Genomic DNA, 23,557 nt, shown 5'->3' on the forward strand with positions numbered 1-23,557 from the left:
GGCCATGGCAGAACGCTGACATTCCTGTCTTTCAGGAAATTACGCACAGAACGAGCAGTATAGCTGGTGGCTATGTTGGAGGGTCATGTCAGGATGAGCCAGCAGGAAGGGTACCACATGAGGGAGGAGGATGTCTTCCCTGTAACACACAGCATTGAGATTGCCTGCAATTACGACAAACTCAGTCCGATTATGCTGTGACACACCGCCCCAGACCATGACGGACCCTCCACCTCCAAATCGATCCCACTCCAGAGTACAGGCCTCGGTGTAAACGCCGACCATCACCCCTGGTGAGACAAAACTATGACTCGTCAGTGAAGAGCACTTCTTCCAGTCCTGTCTGGCCCAGCGACGGTGGGTTTGTGCCCATAGGTGACGTTGTTGCTGGTGATGTCTGGTGAGGACCTGCCTTACAACAGGCCTACAAGCCCTCAGTATAGCCTCTCTCAGCCTATTGTGGACAGTCTGAGCACTGATGGAGGGATTATGCTTTCCTGGTGTAACTCGGGCAGTTGTTGTTGCCATCGTGTACCTGTCCCGTGGGTGTGATGTTCGGATGTACCGATCCTTTGCAGGCGTTGTTACACTGGTCTTCCACTGCGAGGACGGTCAGCTGTCCGTCCTGTCTCCCTGTAGCGCGCTCTTCGGCATCTCATAATATGGACATTGCAATGTATTGCCCTGGACACATCTGCAGTCCTCATGCATCCTTGCAGCATGCCTAAGGCACGTTCACACAGATGAGCAGGGACCCTGGGCATCTTTCTTTAGGTGTTTTTCTGAGTTAGTAGAAAGGCCTCTTTAGTGTCCTAAGTTTTCATAATTGTGACCTTAATTGCCTACCGTCTGTAATCTGTTAGTGTCTTAATTAGAGCTGAGGTCCCGCTCATATCATATAAACTGTATATATAATATATACTGATGGTAGGCTTTGTTACTTTGGTCCCAGCTCTCTGCAGGACATTCACTAGGTCCCCCTGTGTGGTTCTGAGACTTTTGCTCACCATTCTTGTGATCATTTTGACCCCACGGGGTGAGATCTTGTGTGGAGCCCCAGATCGAGGGAGATTATCAGTGGTCTTGTATGTCTTCCATTTCCTAATAATTGCTCCCACAGTTGATTTCTTCAAACCAAGCTGCTTACCTATTGCAGATTCAGTCTTCCCAGCCTGGTGGAGGTCTACAATTTTGTTTCTGGTGTCCTTTGACAGCTCTTTGGTCTTGGCCATAGTGGAGTTTGGAGTGTGACTGTTTAAGATTGTGGACAGGTGTCTTTTATACTGATAACAAGTTCAAACAGGTGCCATTAATACAGGTAACGAGTGGAGGACAGAGGAGACTCTTAAAGAATAAGTTACAGGTCTGTGAGAGCCAGAAATCTTGCTTGTTTGTAGGTGACCAAATACTTATTTTCCACCATAATTTGCAAATAAATTCATTGAAAATCCTGATTTTCTGGATTTTCTTTCTAATTTTGTCTGTCATAGTTGAAGTGTACCTATGATTAAAATTACAGGCCTCTCTCATATTTTTAAGTGGGAGAACTTGCACAATTGGTGGCTGACTAAATACTTTTTTGCCCCACTGTATATAGGACCTTCCACCCCCAACACAGCATTGAAAGAGCTGTGTTCCGCCATAAGCAAACAAGAAAATGCTCACGCAGAGGCTGCGCTCCTAGTTGCCGGGGACTTTAATGCTGGGAAACTTAAATCCATTTTACTACATTTCTATCAGCATGTTAAATGTGCAACCTGAGGAAAAAGAACTCTGGACCACCTATACTCCACACACAGAGACGCATACAAAGCTCTCCCTCGCCCTCCATTTGGCAAATCTGACCATAATTGTACCCTCCTGATTCCTGCTTACACGCAAAAACTAAAGCAGGAAGCACCAGTGACTAGATCAATAAAAAAGTGGTCAGAGGAAGCAGATGCTAACACTGTTTTGCTAGCTCAGACTGGAATATGTTCCGGGATTCCTCTGATGGCATTGAGGAGAACACCACATCTGTCATTGGCTTCATCAATGAGTGCATTGATGACATCATCCTCACAGTGACTGTACGTACATACCCCAACCAGAAGCCATGGATTACAGGCAGCATCCGCACTGAGCTAAAGGCTAGAGCTGCTGCTTTCTAGGAGCACGACTAACCCAGAAGCTTATAAGGGATCCCAATATGCCCTCCGACGAACCATAAAACAGGCAAAGCGTCAATACAGGACTAAGATTGTATCGTACTACACCGGCTCTGACACTCGTCGTATGTGGCAGGGCTTAAAAACCATTACAGACTACAAAGGGAAGCACAGCAGAGAGCTGCCCAGTGACACGAGCCTACCAGACGAGCTAAATAACTTCTATGCTCGCTTCGAGGCAAATAACAGTGTAACATGCACGAGAGCACAAGCTGTTCCGGAAGACTGTGTGATCACACAGCCGATGTGAGTAAGACCTTTAAACAGGTCAACATCCACAAGGCCGCAGTACCAGACGGATTACCAGGACATGTACTCTGAGCATGCGCTGACCAACTGGCAAGTGTCTTCACTGACATTTTCAACCTCTCCCTGTCTGAGTCTGTAATACCAACATGTTTTAAGCAGAGCACTCACATCTGGAGCCATGAAGTGCTTTGAAAGGCTGGTCATGGCTCACATCAACACCATTATCCCAGAAACCCTAGACCCACTCCAATTTGCATACCGCCCCGACAGATCCACAGAGGATGCAATCCCCATTGCACTCCACACGGCCTTTTCCCACCTGGACAAAAGGAACACCTATGTGAGAATGTTATTCATTGACTATAGCTCAGTGTTCAACACCATAGTGCACTCTAAACTCATCAATAAGCTAAGGTCACTGGGACTAAACACCTCCCTATGCAACTGGATCCTGGACTTCCTGACGGGCCGACCCCAGGTGGTAAGGGTAGGTAACAACACATCCGCCACACTGATCCTCAACACAGGGGTTCCTCAGAGCACACCCCCATTCTCATCGACGGGGCTGCAGTAGAGCAGGTTGAGAGCTTCAAGTTCCTTGGTGTCCACATCACCTACAAACTACATGGTCCAAGCACACCAAGACTGTCGTGAAGAGGGCACGCCAAAACCTATTTCCCCTCAGGAGACTGAAAAGATGTTGGCATGGGTCATCAGATCCTCAAAAGGTTCTACAGCTGCAATATCGAGAGCATCCTGACTGGTTTGTATCACTGCCTGATATGGCAACCCCTCGGCCTCCGACAGCAAGTCAGTACACACGGTAGTGCGAACAGCCCAATACAACACTGGGGCCAAGCTTCCTGCCATCCAGGACCTCTATACCAGGCGGTGTTAGAGGAAGGCCCTAAAAATTGTCAGACTCCAGCCATCCTAGTCATACTGTTCCCTCTGCTACCGCACGGCAGCGGAGCGCCAAGTCTAGGTTCAAGAGGCTTCTAAACAGCTTGTACCCCCAAGCCATAAAACTCCTGAACTGAATCTAGTCAAATGGCTACCCAGACTATTGCAGTACCCCCCTCTTTACACCACTGCGACTCTCTGTTGTCATCTATGCATAGTCACTTTAATAACTCTACCTACAAGTGCATAGTAGCTCAAATAACCGGTACACCCGTTTGCATTAACCTTGCGGTCTGTCTCTCCGACGTTGCAAAATTGTTAAAATATTCAAATTCGATCTCCATCTGTCTCGTAGTAATGAAGGTGTCGGGACGAGATAAACAGGAAGGCAGCGTTTCTCAACCAGTCAAAATCATGAATCAGCTGGTATCATTTTTATGGATATATACAAATGACAATTGAAAAATAGGTCAAATGAAACGAAGTGCAGCTAGTTGTGGAAAAAGTACCCAATTATCATACTTGAGTAGAAGTACAAATACGTAATGGAAAATGACTCAAGTAAAAGTGAGTTACCCAGTAAAACCCTACTTGGGTAAGTCTAAAAGTTTTGCTAAAATATACTTAAGTATCAAAAGCAAAAGTATAATTAATTTCAAATTCCTTATATTAAGCTAACCAGACAGCACCATGTGTCTTTTTTCATTTACGGATAGCCAGGGGCACGCTCCAACAACCCTCAGATATAATTTACAAACGAAGCATGTTTTTAGTAAGTCCGTCAGATCAGAGGCAGTAGGGATGACCAGGGATGTTCTCTTGATAAGTGTGTGAATTAGACCATTTTCCTGTCCTGCTAAGTATTCAAAACATAATGAGTACTTTTGGGTGTCAGAGAAAATGTATGGAGTAAAAAGTAGATCCATTTTCATTAAGAATGTTAGTGAAGTAAAAGTATAAAGTTGTCAAAAATATAAATAGTAAAGTACAGATACCCCCTAAAAAAACAAGTATTTTTATTTAAGTACTTTACGTCACTGCTAGTTTGCAGTGACATTAATGTACATTCTGATGAAAGCTGATCATGTAGCAACCTTCAGTTTTAATACCCAAAAAATCCCAATTTATCCTGTTGACAAGCTTTATTTGAGTTTAACAGTTTACAAATGACTAGTGATGAACAGCTAAGTATGTCATTTCGGGATTGTAATGTCAAGTAACCAGCACTGACTTAAAATATCCAGGTGACATTTTTCATTCCTGCACCCCCAATTACATGATGGCCCTGGCCCCCAAAGTGACAGCCTGAGCACAGAGCATAAATTCAGTGCACAGTATATATCCATTAATGTCTAACATATCATCCAAACTTTTACATCGGTTTTGAAGGAATAAAGACCATCAGAGGGCATACAGAAACCTTTAACTTTTATTTACCACATAAAAAAAAGTGAACCACACTATACAAATGGTTTTCTGGTAGCAGGTAACAATGCAGATTACACTTCTAAGGGCCTTTTTCAAACACATAGATCGCGCTCTGGAAGTGCAGCTAAAATTGCTCATTTTTAAAAAAACACGTTCTTAATTTGCTCCTGCCACGTAACGCAGCAGTGTCTCAATAGCTTCTCCCCTATTACGTCTTTTTGCTCCTTAAATGCAGATAGGCAGTAGCATGCAACCCTCGGTGTGAAGGGTTCTGATTGTTTTTTTTTGTAATGTTAAGATAAAGGGGTAAAGGTCTCTGTCCATATTTACATATCAAAATGTATCTGTCGAACCTGAGCAGTTCAGATGGGATCTTCAAACAAACACTGGGCGAGCAGCTATCCCATAATCTCAGAGTTTAAAGGGAAGTCCAGCTTTAGCAACCACCTTGATGATTCAGAAGACTTTTCTTTCTTCTTTATGGTTTTTATTTTTCTCCTTCCGTGCTCGCATTCCTGACAACATTGGCCAAATGTCAAAAAGAATGATGTTTATTAATCAAGAAACAACTTTAAAAAATAAAGGAGGAAGGGTGGAGAACAATGAAAAGGTTTTAAGCCAAGTAGCTGTACGTGTCTTTCTCTCCATCGACACGCTCCAGGTACTCCTTCTCTATCAGGATGTCGATGCATTTCTGAAAGATACATACACACATGACCATTATTACTATTACTAACATGGCAGATGTTGCATACAGAAAGTGGTTTCCATAAACCTACAGGAAACAACCGTAATTTAAAAACACAGTATAGATTTGTTACATTTCTGAAAGACAAACAAGACCGTTCCTACCATGGCAAGTGATGCATTTACAGTATGTGGTTCCATGAAATCCTCTGGAGTCGGAAGGTAAATTGCCATCTAATGTTCCCTAATTTAATGCATAATTTACCTTGATGACGGGGACTCTTGGTTTAAACCGGGATGACAGCTGGTTCAGAACCTCTGCCAGGAGCTGCTGATGTTTCAGCACTTTACGCATCTTCATGATTCTCACGATGGCTGCCTACAGTAGGGTGGAGGAATACAACAGAACAGCCTTAAACAACAATATTTTAGACTAGAATCATTTGTGGACGATGGATGATAAACAGCGATATTTGTGAATGTTAATGAGTGCTTGAGAGTGTGTAAATTTCAGTGAACAGAAGAGCATGATGATGGACTGATGGACAGTGTACCTGTATTAGCAGTTTCCTGTCCTCCTCTATGTTCTTGTGAGTGGTTTCCTGCTCCTGCTTCTGCTCTGTCTTCATTGGCACATTAATGTTCACCCGAAGTTTCTTGCTGTCAAGATTAAAATCAAAACCTGCTATCAGCAACAGTCCATGGAATCGATTACAGTACAGTAACATCATAGGGATTATGAATATCTTTTTATACCATTTGTACAGTTGTGATCTACACTGATAACCTGGGCTGCATCCCAATTGGGATTCCCTACGTAGTGCACTATATATAGGGAATAAGGTGACATTTTGAATCAGCCATGGCGTGTGTCATCACTCACTTTTTGTATCCCAGGAAGAGTTTTATTAAGGTCTCTGGTTTGAACTCCACTTCATCCACATTTGCATTCTCATCCTCCAGGACCTGGACAAAAGAACATAGCTTAGGTGAAAACTTTCAAAGAGACTCTACAGTGCTGAATGGTGATTCCCTATCAACTGGAGTTGTTTCTGTCTCTCTGCTAATAAGAGGCACGAAACTTACCAGCAATTTGGACTTCAACAAGATTTGCAACACTTGCACCAAAATGTCCTGTTGGGGAAAAAAACAAACCTTCATAAAAATGTATGAAGCAAATTAGTGGGCTGTTGCTTTCAGCTTATATCTTCACATCACAGCATAACATCTTCTTTTGAAAAACCATCCATCAAAGAGAATGGTCTGTCTGACAGTAACTTTTGAATTACATTTATTTTGAGTAACAGACAAATAAAATAAATGTACAATGTGGACCCAGAGGATATCACTTGAAAGTATTCATTAAAATGCTTGTTTCCAAAGTGGTCCTCGATGGTATACTGGATCCCTTAGAGTTGTCAGTACTCACTATCTTGATCTGCGTGCTGTCAGTGAGCTGCTGCACTGTGTAGATGTCCTCAGTGTTGTATTGTAGTAAGATGGCCATCTGGAAGGTAGAAGCCTGGGAGGACAGGAGGAGCAACAGGGAATATATCAAAACCATCTTACAGTACAGGATACAACGGCAACTCAGCTCCATGCATATGGTTGATTTGTGGAATTTTTGCTTGTTGAGAGTGAGCACACAGCAGTAGGCTCCAGTATGTTTGTTCAACAGTATTGGTTGATTAATAAATATTCCTAACTTGTGAGAGTCTGAAAGGACATTATTGCATTTTATTTGACCAGAGAGACAACAGCTGTACTCGCCTGGAGAGTGTATCTGTTCTTAAAGCAGTTGGTGACCAGCTCTCCTTTGGACAGGTGGTAGAGCCAGGTCAGCTTGCGCCCGCTGTGTCTGCTGGCGTAGAAGGCCGTGAACCTTTGGTAACTCCTCTCCAGCTGAATGAGGGCAGGAGAAGAAAAGAGAGAACGGTGAGTAAACAGGGATCAATGTCAGTTAATTGGGTCACTGTGGAGGAGATCGTTAGTGTGTCTTACCTCAGAGGGCAAAGCGAATGTACAGGACTGCTGGAAGGGCCAGGAACCAGAACTGAGGACCTGGATGCTGAAGTCCACTGGAATATAGACACACCAACAGATTAGCAATCTTCTTACCATAGTTCTTGGTTTCAAAGTGATTCTTTGTTTTACAGTTTGGTTAGGATAACACAGGGCTGTAGATTAATCTCGGTAGCCGAGTTTCCAATAAACTCCTTTCTGTCATAATGAATCGGGAAACTCTCATTTTACTCATTAGTCACATTATACTCACAGTCCAAAGGCTCAGAGTTTGTGAGGTGCTTTTTGAATTGTTCATTTAGGTCTTTGCTGACGCCGATGTCCTGGAACATGCGCTGGAGTTTAGAGGTGTACTCAAAGCCGCACGCTTGCTGTTGGGAAAGAGGGCAGGACAAACCATTAAAACAGGGGTGATCCCAGGTAAAACACAGTCCAAACACTGAGCAACCAGAGAATATCTTACAGATTGTAATTCAACAAACCAATCAAAATCACAAAAACTGCAAACTGATCAAATGTGTTTCAAGGCAATTAAAGGCATTGTCATGAGGTGAACAAGATTTTAGTTGTGTACTACCTTCAGTTTGGAGATCATACTGGCTTCAGCATCGTCACTGGCGCTGTTCTGATGGACTAACCGCTTAGCCAGCATCTTGGCGTAGAACTTCTGGAACACATCTTTGTCCTCTATGTACTTAAAGACCACCATCTAGGGAAGAGAACACATAACAGTTAGATATAGAGTTGTGAATAGAGATCACGTCACATATTGTAAACCAACTAAAATATAACATCAGGCTGAAGGAGGGGGAGGAGATTGGGTTTGCAATGGAGGGCAGGCAGTTGTGAAAGTCCCAGTTTTCATCCTGTTGACTCCAGATAACCAGATGAAGTACCAGTAGTCGTGTAGGCATACGAAAAAAAATTAAGTTGAATAGTATGCAACGTTTAAAAAAATAAAGTATACTTTAAAAGCACTGATGTCATACTAATTTCGGCTTTTGACAACAGCTGATCAATTAGATATTGGGAGGTGCTACCGAAATCAACAAATAGTGGGAAATAACGCATGACGCATTCTCAGCATGCGAAAATATCATGTGTTATAGTATGTGACTTTTCAAAAATCAAGTATAAAAATGCCATGATGTTATACTTATTTCGTCTCTTCGTCTAGTGGAATTTGATGCACACTTTTCCAGTGCTTTAGTTTATTATGTTGCTGTCCAGCGGTTCCCGACTGTCCATGTTTTTTTGTGCAATAGCATTTTGATTTGAACATCCGAAAGGTTTGTGCGTGTAATAGGCTATTCTATTTAATTTATATATGTTACGGCACTTTGGTTCCACTAATAAATATGCTGAAATGGAACCAAATTATCGTATTTTGTCTTCAGTCCTTTTTACACTGAACAAAAATGTAAATGCAACATGTATAGTGCTGATTCCATGTTTTCATTAGCTGAAATAAAAGATCCCAGAAATGTTTCATATGCACAAATGTTGTGCACAAATTTGTTTACTTCCCTGTTAGTGATAATTTCTCATTTTCCAAGATAATCCATCCACCTGACAGGTGTGGCATATCAACAAGCTGATTATTGATCACTACACAGGGGCACCTTATGTTGGGGACAATAGAAATACACTCAAATGTGCATTTTTGTCACAACACAATGCCACAGATGTCTCAAGTTTTGAGAGAGCGTACAATTGGCATGCTGACTGCAGGAATGTCCACCAAAGAAAGATGCCAAAGAATTTAATGTTAATTTCTCTACCATAAGCCGCCTCCAACATCATTTTAGAGAATTTGGCAGTACGTCCAACCAGCCTCACAACCACAGACCACGTGTATGGCGTCAAGTGGGTGAGCAGTTTGCTAATGTCAACATTTTGAACAGAGTGCACCATGGTGGTGGGGTTATGGTATGGGCAGGCATAAGCAACGGACAATGAACACAATTGTGTTTTATCGATTGGCAATTTGAAAGCACAAAAATACCGTGACGAATACTAAGGCTCCTTTGTGAGGCTCAGTCTTTTTTAAGTATCTGTGAACAACAGATACATAACTGTATACCCAGTAGAGGTCGACCGATTATGATTTTTCAATGCAGATACCGATTATTGGATGACCCAAAAAAAAAAAGCTGCTACCGATTAATCGGCCGATATTTTATATATATATATTTGTAATAATGACAATTACAACAATACTGAATGAACAATGAACACTTTTATTTTATCTTAATATAATACATCAATAAAATCAATTTAGTCTCAAATAAATAATGAAACATGTTCCATTTGTTGTAAATAATGCAAAAACAAAGTGCTAGAGAATAATGTAAAAGTGCAATATGTGCCATGTAAAAAAGCAAACGTTTAAGTTCCATGATCATAACATACGGAAGCTGGTGGTTCCTTTTAACATGAGTCTTCATTATTCCCAGGTAAGACGTTTTAGGTCGTAGTTATTATAGGACTATTTCTCTCTATACCATTTGTATTTCATATACCTTTAACTATTGGATGTTCTAATAGGTACTTTAGTATTGCCAGCCTAATCTCGGGAGTTGATAGGCTTGAAGTCATAAACAGCGCAATGCTTGAAGTATTGCGAAGAGCTGCTGGCAAACGCAGTAAAGTGCTGTTTGAAAGAATGCTTACGAGCCTACTGCTGCCTACCACCGCTCAGTCAGACTGCTCTATCAAATCATAGACTTAATTATAATATAACAACACACAGAAATACGAGCCGTAGGTCATTAATATGGTCAAATCCGGAAACTATAATTTCGAAAACAAAACGTGTATTCTTTCAGTGAAATACGGAACCGTTCCGTATTTTATCTAACGGGTGGCATCCATAAGTCTAAATATTGTTGTTACATTGCACAACCTTCAATGTTATGTCATAATTACGTAAAATTCTGGCAAATTAGTTCGCAACGAGCCAGGCGGCTCAAACTGTTGCATACACCCTGACTCTGCGTGCAATGAACGCAAGAGAAGTGACACAATTTCCCTAGTTTAATATTGCCTGCTAACCTGCCTGCCAACTAAATATGCAGGTTTAAAAATATATACTTCTGTGTATTGATTTTAAGAAAGGCATAGGTACATTCGTGCATCGATTGTGCTTTTTTCACAAATGCGCCTTTGTTAAATCATCCCCCGTTTGGCGGAGTTGGCTGTCTATGTTAGGAAGAAATAGTCTTCACACAGTTTGCAACGAGCCAGGCGACCCAAACTGCTGCATATACCCTGACTCTGTTGCACAGAACGCAAGAGAAGTGGCACAATTTCCCTAGTTAAAAGAAAATAATGTTAGCAGGCAATATTAAGTGAATATGCAGGTTTAAAAATATATACTTGTGTATTGATTTTAAAAAAGGCGTTGGTGTATATAGTTAGGTACACATTGGTGCAACGATAGTGCTTTTTTCACGAATAAGCTTGTTAAATCACCCATTTGGCGAGGTAGGCGATGATTCATGATAAATTAACAGGCACCGCATCGATTATATACAACGCAGGACAACCTAGATAAACTAGTAATATCATCAACCACGTGTAGTTAACTAGTGATTATGTTAAGATTGATTGTTTTTTTATAAGATACATTTAATGCTGGCTTTTACCTGACCTTGGCTCCTTGCTGCACTCACATAACAGGTAGTCAGCCTGCCATGCAGTCTCCTCGTGGAGTGCAATGTAATCGGCCATGATCGGTGTCCAAAAATGCAGATTACTGATTGTTATGAAAACTTGAAATCAGCCCTAATTAATCGGCCATTCCGATTAATTGGTCGATCTCTAATTAGCGGTCATGCAAAATCCGTAGATTTAGGTCCCAATTTATTTAAATTGACTGATATGAACTGTAACAGTAAAATCTTTGGAATTGTTGCATGTTGCATTTATATTTTTGTTCAGTATAAATAGGATAGATGGACTATATGGGCTACAGTAAAGATTGAATGTGATAGTCTGCCTTTAACCAGCCTGAGTAGGCCTCTAACTTCATTCCTACTCTACTCAGCGTTTAGAGAAATTAATCAAATTGGAATTTAGCCATTGTCAGGCTCGTTAATACGATGCAGGGCCACGGTCAGTATGTTTCTATGTTCTGGAACATTCGATTGAACGGAAAAAAGATTCCGACCAGTTGACAAATCGGGAGGAGTTGGGTTGTGGAACGCTGTCAGCCTGGCTACTGCCCCATTAAATACGTCACTAATTGCTTCAAGCCACACCTCGCCAAACGTACCTCAAAGTCCATTCAAGAACGTTTTGGGAAACGTGTCGTTCAGTACCAACCATTCTGCATTGTGGCAAACGTTTAAGCTAACCGAACGCACCTAATGTCTGTTGAATTTGCAAAAATCCACCCGCACTCGGCCCCGCCTCGACTACTCAGCCAACCAGGAGCCGCTACCGTATGGCGGCCGTGGCATACTGCATACTTTTTTACTAAACAGTATGTGCTGAATAGTATGCGACAATGAGTACATAATATGCAGTTTAAGTATGTAGTACGCTAGTATGTGTATTCAGACAGCTGTGTATTGTGACAGCTGAACACTTGAGAAAAAGCAGTCCCCCAACTTACCACTTGGTTTAGTGTGTCTTCCAGCTCTGCCTCCTCTGGGTTCTTTGAGCTGTGCGAAATAAAGAATTTCATTTAAAATCAATGTCAATGTGAACCGTTCCAGAGCAAAAGTCAATAGCAATACTGGAGTGCAGGCTACTGCCCTCAGGCGTGCGTAGACTTGAATATCAAACTGTGGGTCTGGAGTTATGTATTGGGTGAATGCATCAGAGGAGAGACTGAGTGACACACCTCTTCTTCAACAGAGAGTCACAGTATCTAGCCAGCAGCTCTGGGGATTTGCTGGACGACTGCACCATCTTGGTCACAGCATTGTTGTTTATGAAGCGTCCACAGGCCTGGAAAAAAAACAGTTCAAACTTAACAGCAACAGTGTGCGTGACACCATATGAAAACCTCTTACACCACAAAATATAGTAACATTTGACCATACCTTGTCCAGAGCAGCAACAAAACCAGCGTCGTTGTTGAACGCTGACATTACTAAAGCATTATACTTTTTGTGGACGTCTAAGATGGTCTGGACATACATTTTGGGATCCTGTGGTGAAGTAAATGAAAACAATAAAGTCAAGGATAACCCAAGTGAACTGGAGAGTGTCTCAGATGAATCCAATAAAGATGTGAACCTTTGGGTAAAAAGTATGCGTAAATGTCACTATTTTAGCCACTGTAGTTCTTACATTGAGAGCAGTTTCTCCACACTTCTCTATAGCAGCAAGGCCCTGGTTGTATATGTGCGTCTCCAGGAGTTTCTTCAGCTCTCCCAACCCATCAGTGATCCGGGACACCAAATTGTACATCCGCCCAAGGTCTGCACAGAGATATATAAAATATATATGAGAATAAATGGTGATAACCACAAACATACATTTACACAGCTAAAGCTCACATGGAAAGTACATATAAAAGGACATACATAGTGTACAAAGCATTAGAAACACCTTCCTAATATTGAGTTTTGCCCTCAGGAAAGCCTCAATTCGTCAGGGCATGGACTCTACAAGGTGTCGAAAGCGTTCCACAGGAATGCTGGCCCATGTTGACTGCAATGCTTCCCACAGAGGTGTCAAGTTGTTGACTGGATGTCTTTTGGTTGGTGGACCATTCTTGATATACACCAGAAACTGTTGAGTGTGAAAAACCCAGCAACGTTGCAGTTCTTTTAGTTTATTTTATTTTTACAGGGACAGTGCACATTAATCAACGTTTCAGTAAAAGTGCCGGTTTTAGCCAGCCGGCTAATTTTCAACCGCAGTCCCTGGGCAGGTTATTAAAAACAATTACAATATAGACAATAGCACCATAGACATAGCGACATAGGACAAGCAAGACATAGCATACAGACAGAGCAACATAGGACAAGCAAGACGTAGCATACAGACAGAGCAACATAGAACAAAAAGCAGCAAGACAAAATTCATAAAAGCAACAAAGTGTTTCCACACCTCACAAGCTACAGACAACAGACAACATGGAAAGCGGCAACACACAGCTAGGGACCATGTCCACAAATCTGATTGACCTTTAGCCATGTCTTCAAGCATTTTGTGAAAGTGTGATATGTGGTGCAGTTATGTGTGTCTGATGGCAGTGTATTCCAGACATGGGAAGCTCTCACAGAGAATGCAGATTTACTAAAGGTGCTTTTCCTTAGGGGAACTATACAGTCACCTCTCATGGCAGACCTTGTGGATCTGCTGCCATATGTCTGGGTTTTCTGTTTAACAAAAATATTGAGTGGAGGGGGAGCCAGGCCATTAAGGATCTTGAATACAAGACATGCGTCGGTGTATTGCACAAGATTTTCCCAACTCAAGAGCTCATGTTTTCTAAGGATGTGACAATGATGATGGCTATTGGGTTTGCTTTCAAGCACTGAGAGCCTGTTTGTAGACAGACTGAATAGGTTTTAATGTTGTACAGCAAGCTTGGGCCCAACTAGTCAAGCAGTATGTTATGTGGGGGAGTATCATAGATTTGAAGTACAGTTTTGCTACCTCTGTAGTCAAACAATTTTGTATAAATCGGAAATTAGCTAGATTGAATTTAGTTATTTGAATTACCTTTTTCACATGCTTTTTAAAAGAGAGGTTGGAATCAAGTATGATGCCAAGGTACTTAAAATCGGATACCACCTGGAGCTTCTCCCCTGACACATAGACATCTGTCTCAGTAGCATCTGTTGCCCTCTTTGTGAAGAACATGCAAACAGTTTTTTTCACATTGAGATGCAAACACGAGTCACTGAGCCACTTTGTAACCTGGACCATTACAGTAGTGAGTTCTTGTGCAGCTTGTCGTTTGCTCTTTGCATGCACATATATCACTGTATCATCTGCATACATTTGAACTTCAGACCCAGTACAGACAGAAGGCAGATCATTAATGTACAGGCTGAACAGGAGGGGCCCCAGTATTGACCCCTGGGGCACGCCCACATCATAGCTACGAGTGGGCGACAGCTCATTGCTCACTCTGACACACTGAGTTCTGCCTCCAAGGTATGATTTCATCCATCTCAAGGCATCAGGGGAAAAGTTGAACTTGGACAATTTTGTGATGAGAATCTCATGGTTAACAGTATCAAAAGCCTTCCTTAGGTCCAGAAACACAGCCCCAACAGCACCTCCTTTGTCCATCTTGGACTTCACATTTTCCAGAAGAAAGCAGTTGGCCGTTTCTGTGGAGTGTTTCGCTCTGAAGCCAAACTGCATGGAGTGTAATGTGAAGGGGCTGTTGTTGAGGTGGGCAATCAGTTGTTCTGCTACACACTTTTCAACAACCTTTGACACCACAGGTAGTATACTAATGGGCCTGTAGTTACTCACGTCAGCAGGGTCGCCTGATTTAAAGATGGCCGTTATTATGGCCGACTTCCATACCCTTGGAAACACACCGAGACCAATAGATGTGTTGGTGACCTTAGTAATGGGGCCAATGAGTGACTCTTTGTAGTTTTTAAGAAAGGTAGAGTCCTTCCCAAACACATCTTTGGCTTTAGAGTTCTTTAGTGAGCTTATCACCTTGTTCACTTTTGACTCAGAAACCTCCCTTATGATGAAGACAGGTTGAGTGTCATTCACTAGCACTGAGCCCAAGAAATCAGTGGAGGGGTTCTGTATCAGTAACCTGACAGAGTCAATAAAGTAGGAATTGAAGGCTGTTGCCATTTCAACTGCATCCTGTGTTAGATTGTTATTCACCATGATTTCTAGCCTTTTTGCAGTGTTACTATGGTCTTTCCCTGTTAACTTTTTTAGATTCTCCCATATCAATTTAGAATTTCCCTTTGCTTCACCAATTATGTTAATAAAAAAAGTTTGCCTTGGCCTTCTTTTATCACCTTATTTCTCAACATGGTAAACCTACGTCTGTCATGCTCTAATTTAGATTTTAGGGCTGTTTTTAGAGCATAATCTCGTTCTTTCATCAATTTCCAGATTTCTCCATTTAGCCAAGGAAGAGTGCTCTTTTGGCCAGGTTTGGATTTGATTTTCTTTAGGAAGCCATTTATTGTAGTCTGGATTGTGGATAGAAAAACCTGACTATCAGCTTCCACGTCTGTATAGGACAAGAGATCATTCCAGTTTATTCCCTTAATTGCTTTTTCAAAATAGTTTAATTCACTCTTAGGTATTCTGAGTTGATCCGGCTTTCTAACAGTAGAGAGGTTAAACCTGCTCTTAGACAGCTTTCTGGCTATAAGTGTCATCAGATTATGATCAGACAGCCCAGTAACCATATTGAATGATTTAGCCACTCTCTCTGGTTTATTACTGAACACCAAATCAATCTGTGTTTTAGAGCAACAAGTCACCCTGGTTGGCCCTTTAACTAGCTGTGTAAGGTCAAATGTATTAGTGATCCGTTTGAGGGTTTTCCTACAGCACTTGTCTTCATAATTAATGTTAAAATCTCCCATTAAGATGACCTCTTTCCCAAAATCACATTCCCTAAGCATGGTATTAAACTGATCAAAAAACACACTTTTGGTGGAAGGTGGCCTATACATTCCAATGAGGGTAAAAGACATTTGGGGAGACAGTGTAACGTTCAGGCCGATACATTCTAGTTCATTATCACATGACCACTCAATTTGTTTACATCGGATATGTTCTTTAATGTAAATCATCACACCCCCTCCTCTTCCTTCAATCCTGTCTCTCCTGAAAACATTGTAGCCAGGCACAATCACAGCAGCATATGGAGAGTGTTTATGGAGCCATGTCTCTGAGGCAGAGAAAGTCAAGGTTGGAGTCTGTGAGTAGATGTTGAATTTGATCACTTTTTGGAATGACACTACGAATGTTCAAGTGCCCCCCTAGTAGTCCCTTGGGCTTAGCTCGTGGGTCCCAGATGACTCGAGAGTGATTGACACATTGAAAAAAAGTTAAATTTTCTGTGTTTTCTGACGGCTGGGTTTAGGCCGTTTTGTTTCGTTTTGATTAGGGGCAGTTCGGTAGTGCAATTAACAATCCCTCCCGCCTGCACTGGATGCGGGGAACTAATTAAAAAAGCTTGCGTACCAGAAGCAGAGTCAGGGATCGCATATAGCGACTCTGGTATGTTTGAAGAGTAAAAATCTATCCTGGAGCCGGGTGAGTCGAGAGAAACCATAGGACCATAGCACTCACCCACCTCCACAGCGGCGACGACCAGTGGACGAGGCCTTCCACCGCTCTCCACTCCGGTGCGTATCACTGGCTCGGTGATATTGGGCCCAGGATTGAGTTGTACATCCCCGGAGAGCAGGAGGGTAGTGAACAGGTAGTTTAACAGTTTCCGATAAATGTTGGACTTGTGTTTGTTACGCCTAAGCGGTTCAGTAGAATAAGGAGCGAGGTAGACTTGGCCATTATTCAGAACATTATGGTATGCTGTGTACTGTCCGCTCCCGTGGAACGGTGAACCAATGTGTTTGGTGTTGATATTCTCCGGTAGTAGACTGATTGTGTCATCCCAGCAAGGACGCACTGAGATTATCAGTAGAGCAGCTACATAACTGACAATCATGGCAGAGTACTGGAGATAAAACGCATAATTGCGCTTTAACTCTGAGTTACTTAACTGGGATCGGCGTACACCTGATGGTTTAGATAAAATTACAGCATTCGAATGAGAAGCGGCACCTGCCGCACCACCCTGTCTTCCGTCCGCCATTTGCATAGCAACAGCATCAACTTCCGGTAGAGAAAGCCTGCGTCTAGGAGGGGTGGGGGCCTGCGTCTAGGCCCTGGTAGCCCTTCTTGACACACTCAAACCGGTGGGCCTGGCACCTACTACCATACCCCGTTCATAGACACTTAAATATTTTGTCTTGCCCATTCACTAACTGAATGGCAAACATACACAATCCATGTCTAAATTGTCAAGGCTTAAAAATCCTTCTTTAATGCGTTTTTGTCCCCTTCATCAACACCGATTGAAGTGGATTTAACAAGAGACATCAGTAAGGGACCATAGCTTTCATCTGGTCAGTCTTTCATGGAATGAGCAGGTGTTCCTAATGTTTTGTACACTGTGTACAAATTTATGGAAAGTACACAAAACAAAAAGGCACGTCTGGCAATTGCCATCTGGACTCTCCTCTGTACCTTCATTTTTGTCAGCGTCCAGAAGATTCTGGAACTCTGTGTGGAAAATCTCCAGGTGCTTCTCGATGAGCACCTGCTCACACTTGCGGGCCAGCTCGTCCTGCGTGCTCTCATGGAGGTACACCTGCACCCTCCGCTGCTCCTCCAAAAGACGTGCCTCCGCCTGAGAGACAGAGAAGGAGAAAAAGAGAGCAGAGGGAGACGGATAGAGATGGAGAGAGAAAAAAGGATTCGGTTAACATTTTTACACTAAACAAAGGCCACAGATACAGCTACTATTTCGCTCGATGCATAGGTTTGATAACCTACCTTCTTCATGTACTCAGTAACAGGGTTTTGTTGCAGGAACTCTGTGCTCTCTCGTGTGTAGAAGCGCTCGGTGTCCGCCAAGAACTGAGTCTCAAAGTACTCTTTGTAGACCGACAATGTGGGGCCTTTGGCAAAGGCATCATCCTCATTGAGGCCCAACTCAACTAAAAGACACACAACTCCACTGTCAGAGCCATGAAATCACAATAGTTTCATATTGGTTGACCAACACACAACTAAAATATGCCAGGACCTACCGTAGGATTGGACAACTCCACTGATAAGCCTGGTGTTGATGGTCTCTCCGTTTCGTTCCTTCTCGATGAGCTTCAATACAGCATTTGTGACCTTAGTTGCAGGGGGAAAGAAATGTAGGGTAAATGCCTTCAACAAAATGTACATTATCACAATCTACTCACTAATCAACTAAGACTGGGAATAACTTTTCCACAGCTGATCTGAGGGGATACTCACTTGTTTATTCAAAGGTCTGAAAAGGCATTCCCTCCATGTCACCAAAGCGAGCTGAAAGGAGAGGAGAGGATGGGGCGATGCATACGGTTGAGAATACCATCTAAGATGAGATGTGGGTTAAGAAAATGATTGTCTATCGTCTTACGGAGTAGATTTCATAGATCCCTTTGCGCCCCTCATCACACTCGCGGCGGACCCAGTGCCGGTTGAGGTAGGCACAGATACCATTCAGCACTTTGCTGGAGAATCTGTAGTCTTCCCACTGCTGTGTGTAGAACTTTAATACACTCTCATCCATCAGGTCTTCTCCATCCTGCAGATGAAGGGAAAAGAGAGGGAAGAGAAGAAGAAACTGATATTTAGTTAAAGATAAGCAAGCAAACGTGGTAGGATATTTCATATGCTTCCTTTAACCTCTTTTGAAAGGGCTTATGGAGAATTAACCAGTATTCAATTAATTCAGTCACTTCATTAACCTCAGTCCATTTAAAAAGGTACAGGAAAGAGCATTACCTTGAGGAGGTTGGTCAGGTAGTTCTTGAGGAATTCCTTGAGTCTCTTGTAGAGCTCCAGGCCCACAAACTGGGCCCCTCCTGGGGTAGGGGCCTTTTTGGAGGGTTTGGATGGCGGGGGCCCTGCCCCACGGGCCTGATTAGACTGGTGCACACTGGTACAGTAGTTATAAACATGTCTGGGTGGTGGGTTAAGGCAACAGCATAAATGTAGAAACTGAAAATACTGACAAATGGGTTTTCCCCAATTATGCTTCAAACTGATGCAAACCTGTGCCAAAAAAAACATAAAATGCATTTTTTCCAGCTTTGCCTTTTTGTTTGACTAACCAGGCATAGAAACCATCCATTAGCTATGCCCCCTAATAAACACACCGGGAAGTACATTAGGAAGTACATTAGTCAGAGAAGCCTTGCAGTGCATCTATGGGGAAGGATACGTGTAGAGTTCCATGTATCGTGCTTTGGCCATGCTCTGTCTGGTGTACACCTGCTGTATTCCTGCTCGCAGGTCGTCCCAGATCTGGTCTAGGCCAATCTGTTTGAGCCCATGAGGGTTCTGGCTTCTGTTGGAGGACATTGTCTCTTTGCTTGTTGTTGCTCTTTTATCAGTTGATGTGTCACGTTTTGTTTTATCGTGTGTAATGAAACTGTCAAGAGCTACTCCTCCATAAGGTGATGAAGAGGCCACAATCCAACATAAGGTGGGGTCTTCTCTTCAGAGTGGCAGACAATATTGGAAGACCCCCTTCAAGTAGCAATCAGGAGAGCACCCTGCCAAGAGACCTGCAAACACACACACACAACAAAAAACATTGTAAGAAAGGAGCATACATTTGTATAAGTCACATAGTGCAGACTCTGAAGTGTAAGATAAAATGTTGGAAAAATCAATTAGCTCATCAATATATGCATTATTTTGAAACTGTTTCCATTATAGACTACACTACACAGCAAAATGATTGGAATAATTCCCCTGCCACACAAAGCTGCTTTCTAGACAGGTGCTAATGAATGACATATTGTAAGAGATTAGCTTAGTCAGTGTTATATTGACTCCAGCCTCCCATTGATCAGGACCTAGCAGCTGGGCTTGAGGTCTGACCTTCACTGGTTCTGAATATTGTAACTTTAATACAGTGTCAGTAAGTGTGCCTGTCCACCGCAGTGCAGCGATGCCTGGGGGGAATATGGCTGACTGGATTGGGCTTTCCTTCAGCTTGAAACCTAAACCCAGCTGCCCTCGGCTTCTGTTTATGGCGGGGCTGATTTCCGGCATGGAGAAGGACATCCTTCAAGTATAATTGAATAATATATTGAAGGTAGAGAAATTACAAAGAAAAATAACAACCATGATTTAAAAGGAGACAAGAGCACAAAATTATGATTTCAAGATGACGTAGGCCTAACCTGATCTTGTTTCATTACTGTGTTTATGTATGCAAATATGTTAATTTAGATTCTACTAAGTCTTAGAATAGACATGTGTATATGATAATATCCTTGGTTACTAGAGACAAATGTATCTAATAAGAATATGACTTGTCTTGAATGCAGAAACACTGCACTGCATGCACTTTGCATGAATGACAAACATGAGATGGTAACATAAGTGGTGGGCTTAATCATTTAATAACCAACTGTTCAAGATAATGTGTTACTCCTTTAGTCAAGGCTCAATTATTCATAATTTTATCAGAGACAGGGTTGGCTCTCTGTAACCATGGCAACAGATGCAGATAACTCACTAGAAAGGGGTAGCCTAACCTCTCAAAGTGGTGTGGGTGCTATGGATGGAGGGAACTAGCATATGTGCAGCAAAGGTAGGTTGCTGCATAACAACGTTCTGAAACAGTGACACTAATCCAGTTCAACAAATAAAGAAATGAAACGTCGGACAGTTGACAGCAAAGAGGAAGCTACATGATCATAGGGATAATAACGTTATGTTTGGGCAAAATGATTGTCACTTAGCTGATAGCTAACAACAATCTTTGAATGCCTGGCTTGCAATACGTCGTCACATATCTATTCTCTGTCTATTGTTAGCTAGCTCCATAGCTCACTGTCAGTTGCACAACTGTTAATATTGATAACTAGTAGGTAACTAGTAGCCAAAGGCAACATCGTTGTAGCTAACGTTAGCTACAGTAACTTTATCTGGCTATATAGTTACACCTGTACAGTCTTCCGGCACGATCTAGCTACCCAGGGAAACTTCTGAGTTTGTAACTAACTTGCTTTATCATCCCATGGCTAAAGCTGTACATTAATATTAACCTGGTCAGTGAAGCGTAAGCAACAATAGCAGTTAATAATGGTTTGGACTAGCTAACGCTAGCATTATTTGCTAGGTGTATGTAGCTAGCTAGTAAAAAAAACAAATAACTACTCGATAACAAGACAAACTACACATTTTGATTGACAACTGTTATTTAGCTAACAGAGGGCACTGGCTAGTACTAACATGATATATAGCGAACTAACATTACTGCGAGAAATGAGGCCTGTTGTTCGGGCGCAATGCTAGCTAGCGAAGTTAGCTGTCCGCAGAAGGCAGACGAGATAAGACAGCCAGTCGGTGTTCGCTGTATAAACACAACACAAAATAGTTTAGTGCGCGTTCAGTTTATAACCAGTTAGCTAACCTAGCTAGCTAAATAGGTACAATAATTTCAAAGTTCACTGGTGATATGTGTAGCTAGCTATGCTTAGCTACTGTACTAGCTAGCTAACAAGCGAACGTAGCTAGCTGACGTTAGTTTACCATCGTCCAGTAGCAGTAGTGCTCGTTCTTGGCTCCAAATCAAAGAAAACAGTGCAAATTAGACACAAATATTACGTTTATAATCCGAGTAGAGTATTGGAAAATCCCCTTTCTAAAACAAATCCCCTTTCCCTCTAAATTATTTACTTTCACTGCCACAACAATAGCTGCGGCAGTGTATAGAAATAACACTTTATAAATCTGCGTTCACAGAAAGATGTCCCATGGAATTTGAGTGTGGAATTTAACGTTCCGTATACGGTCGGCGGATAATAAGGCCATTTTGTTCCATGTCACAGCCTGGTTTGTGAGATTGTAAAATTTATAAGGAAAACTGATTGATGATGATGTATACCCCTACTACAACAGAAAACAATTCGTGTCGTCATATTCTAAAACATCCTGTAATTTTAATATGGTTTTATGGGTCCGGCTCTGGCATAGTTTGATGAACCAGGCTACAGGTACAAGTATAACAATCAGCCAGATGGTTCCTCTTCCACTCACTACCAGTGCCTTAGACCACTGCGCCACTCTGGAGCCCGAATACAACAGTTGTAGACCTTACCAGGAAATGCTTACATCCAACATCCGGCACAGAGTTACATCCAGCATCCAGCTCAGAGTTACATCCAGCATCCGGTTCATAGTTACATTCAGCCCAGAGTTACATCCAGCATCCAGTTTAGCGTTACATCCAGCATCCGGCTCAGAGTTACATCCAGCATCCAGTTTAGCGTTACATCCAGCATCCAGTTTAGCGTTACATCCAGCATCCGGTTCAGAGTTACATCCAGCATCCGGTTCAGAGTTACAGTTGAAGTTGGAAGTTTACATACACCATAGCCAAATATGTTTTAACTCAGTTTTTCACAATTACTGACATTTAATCCTAGTATAAATTCATTCCCTGTCTTAGGTAAGTTAGGATCACCACTTTATTTTAAGAATGTGAAATGTCAGAATAATCGTAGAGAGAATAATTTATTTCAGCTTTAATTTCTTTCATCACATTCCCAATGTGTCAGGAGTTTACATACACTCAATTAGTATTTGGTAGCATTGCTTTTAAATTGTTTAACTTGGGTCAAATGTTTGGGGTAGCCTTCCACAAGCTTCCCACAATAAGTTGGGTGAATTTTGGCCCATTCTTCCTGAAAGAGCAGCTGCACACGCTTTTTTTAGTTCTACCCACAAATGTTCTATAGGATTGAGGTCAGGACTTTGTGATAGCCACTCCAATACCTTGCCTTTGTTGTCCTTAAACCATTTTGTCACAACTTTAGAAGCATGCTTGGGGTCAATGTCCATTTGGATGACCCATTTGCGACAAAGCTTTAACTTCCTGACTGATGTCTTGAGATGTTGCTTCAATATATCCACATAATTTCCCTTCCTCGTGATTTTGTGAAGTGCACCAGTCCCTCCGGCAGCAAAGCACCCCCACAACATAATGCTGCCACCCACGTGCTTCACGGTTGGGATGGTGTTCTTCGGCTTGCAAGCCTCCCCCATTTTTCCTCCAACCATAACGATGGTCATTATGGCCAAACAGTTCTATTTTTGTTTCATCAGACGTTTCTCCAAAAAAGTACGATCTTTGTCCCCATGTGCAGTTGCAAACCATAGTCTGGCTTTTTTTATGGCGGTTTTGGAGCAGTGGCTTCTTCCTTGCTGAGCGGCTTTTCAGGTTATGTCCATATAGGACTCGTTTTACTGTGGATATAGATACTTTTGTACCCGTTTCCTCCAGCATCTTCACAAGGTCCTTTGCTGTTGTTCTG

General features: G+C 42.2%; 1 protein-coding gene across 1 annotated transcript; it reads right to left on the reverse strand.

The window, feature by feature from the left end:
* Window positions 1–4,770: 4,770 nt before the first annotated feature.
* On the reverse strand, window positions 4,771–21,994 carry LOC124041817 (cullin-1-like). Its single transcript, XM_046359868.1, has 22 exons — window positions 21,774–21,994; window positions 19,447–19,792; window positions 19,008–19,185; window positions 18,640–18,807; window positions 18,495–18,545; window positions 18,278–18,368; window positions 18,021–18,184; window positions 17,712–17,874; window positions 12,798–12,928; window positions 12,548–12,655; window positions 12,346–12,452; window positions 12,115–12,163; window positions 8,074–8,205; window positions 7,750–7,867; window positions 7,476–7,552; window positions 7,245–7,376; window positions 6,904–6,996; window positions 6,561–6,608; window positions 6,358–6,440; window positions 6,029–6,134; window positions 5,740–5,853; window positions 4,771–5,481 (listed from the first exon to the last, which is right to left on the reverse strand). The coding sequence occupies exons 2-22, from the start codon at window positions 19,584–19,586 to the stop codon at window positions 5,401–5,403; spliced, it is 2,334 nt and encodes a 777-aa protein (XP_046215824.1). The 5' UTR covers window positions 19,587–19,792; window positions 21,774–21,994; the 3' UTR covers window positions 4,771–5,400.
* Between the last annotated feature and the right edge of the window lie 1,563 nt (window positions 21,995–23,557).

This window comes from Oncorhynchus gorbuscha, linkage group LG08 (assembly GCF_021184085.1).
Source record: "Oncorhynchus gorbuscha isolate QuinsamMale2020 ecotype Even-year linkage group LG08, OgorEven_v1.0, whole genome shotgun sequence".
NCBI classification, from domain to species: domain Eukaryota; kingdom Metazoa; phylum Chordata; class Actinopteri; order Salmoniformes; family Salmonidae; genus Oncorhynchus; species Oncorhynchus gorbuscha.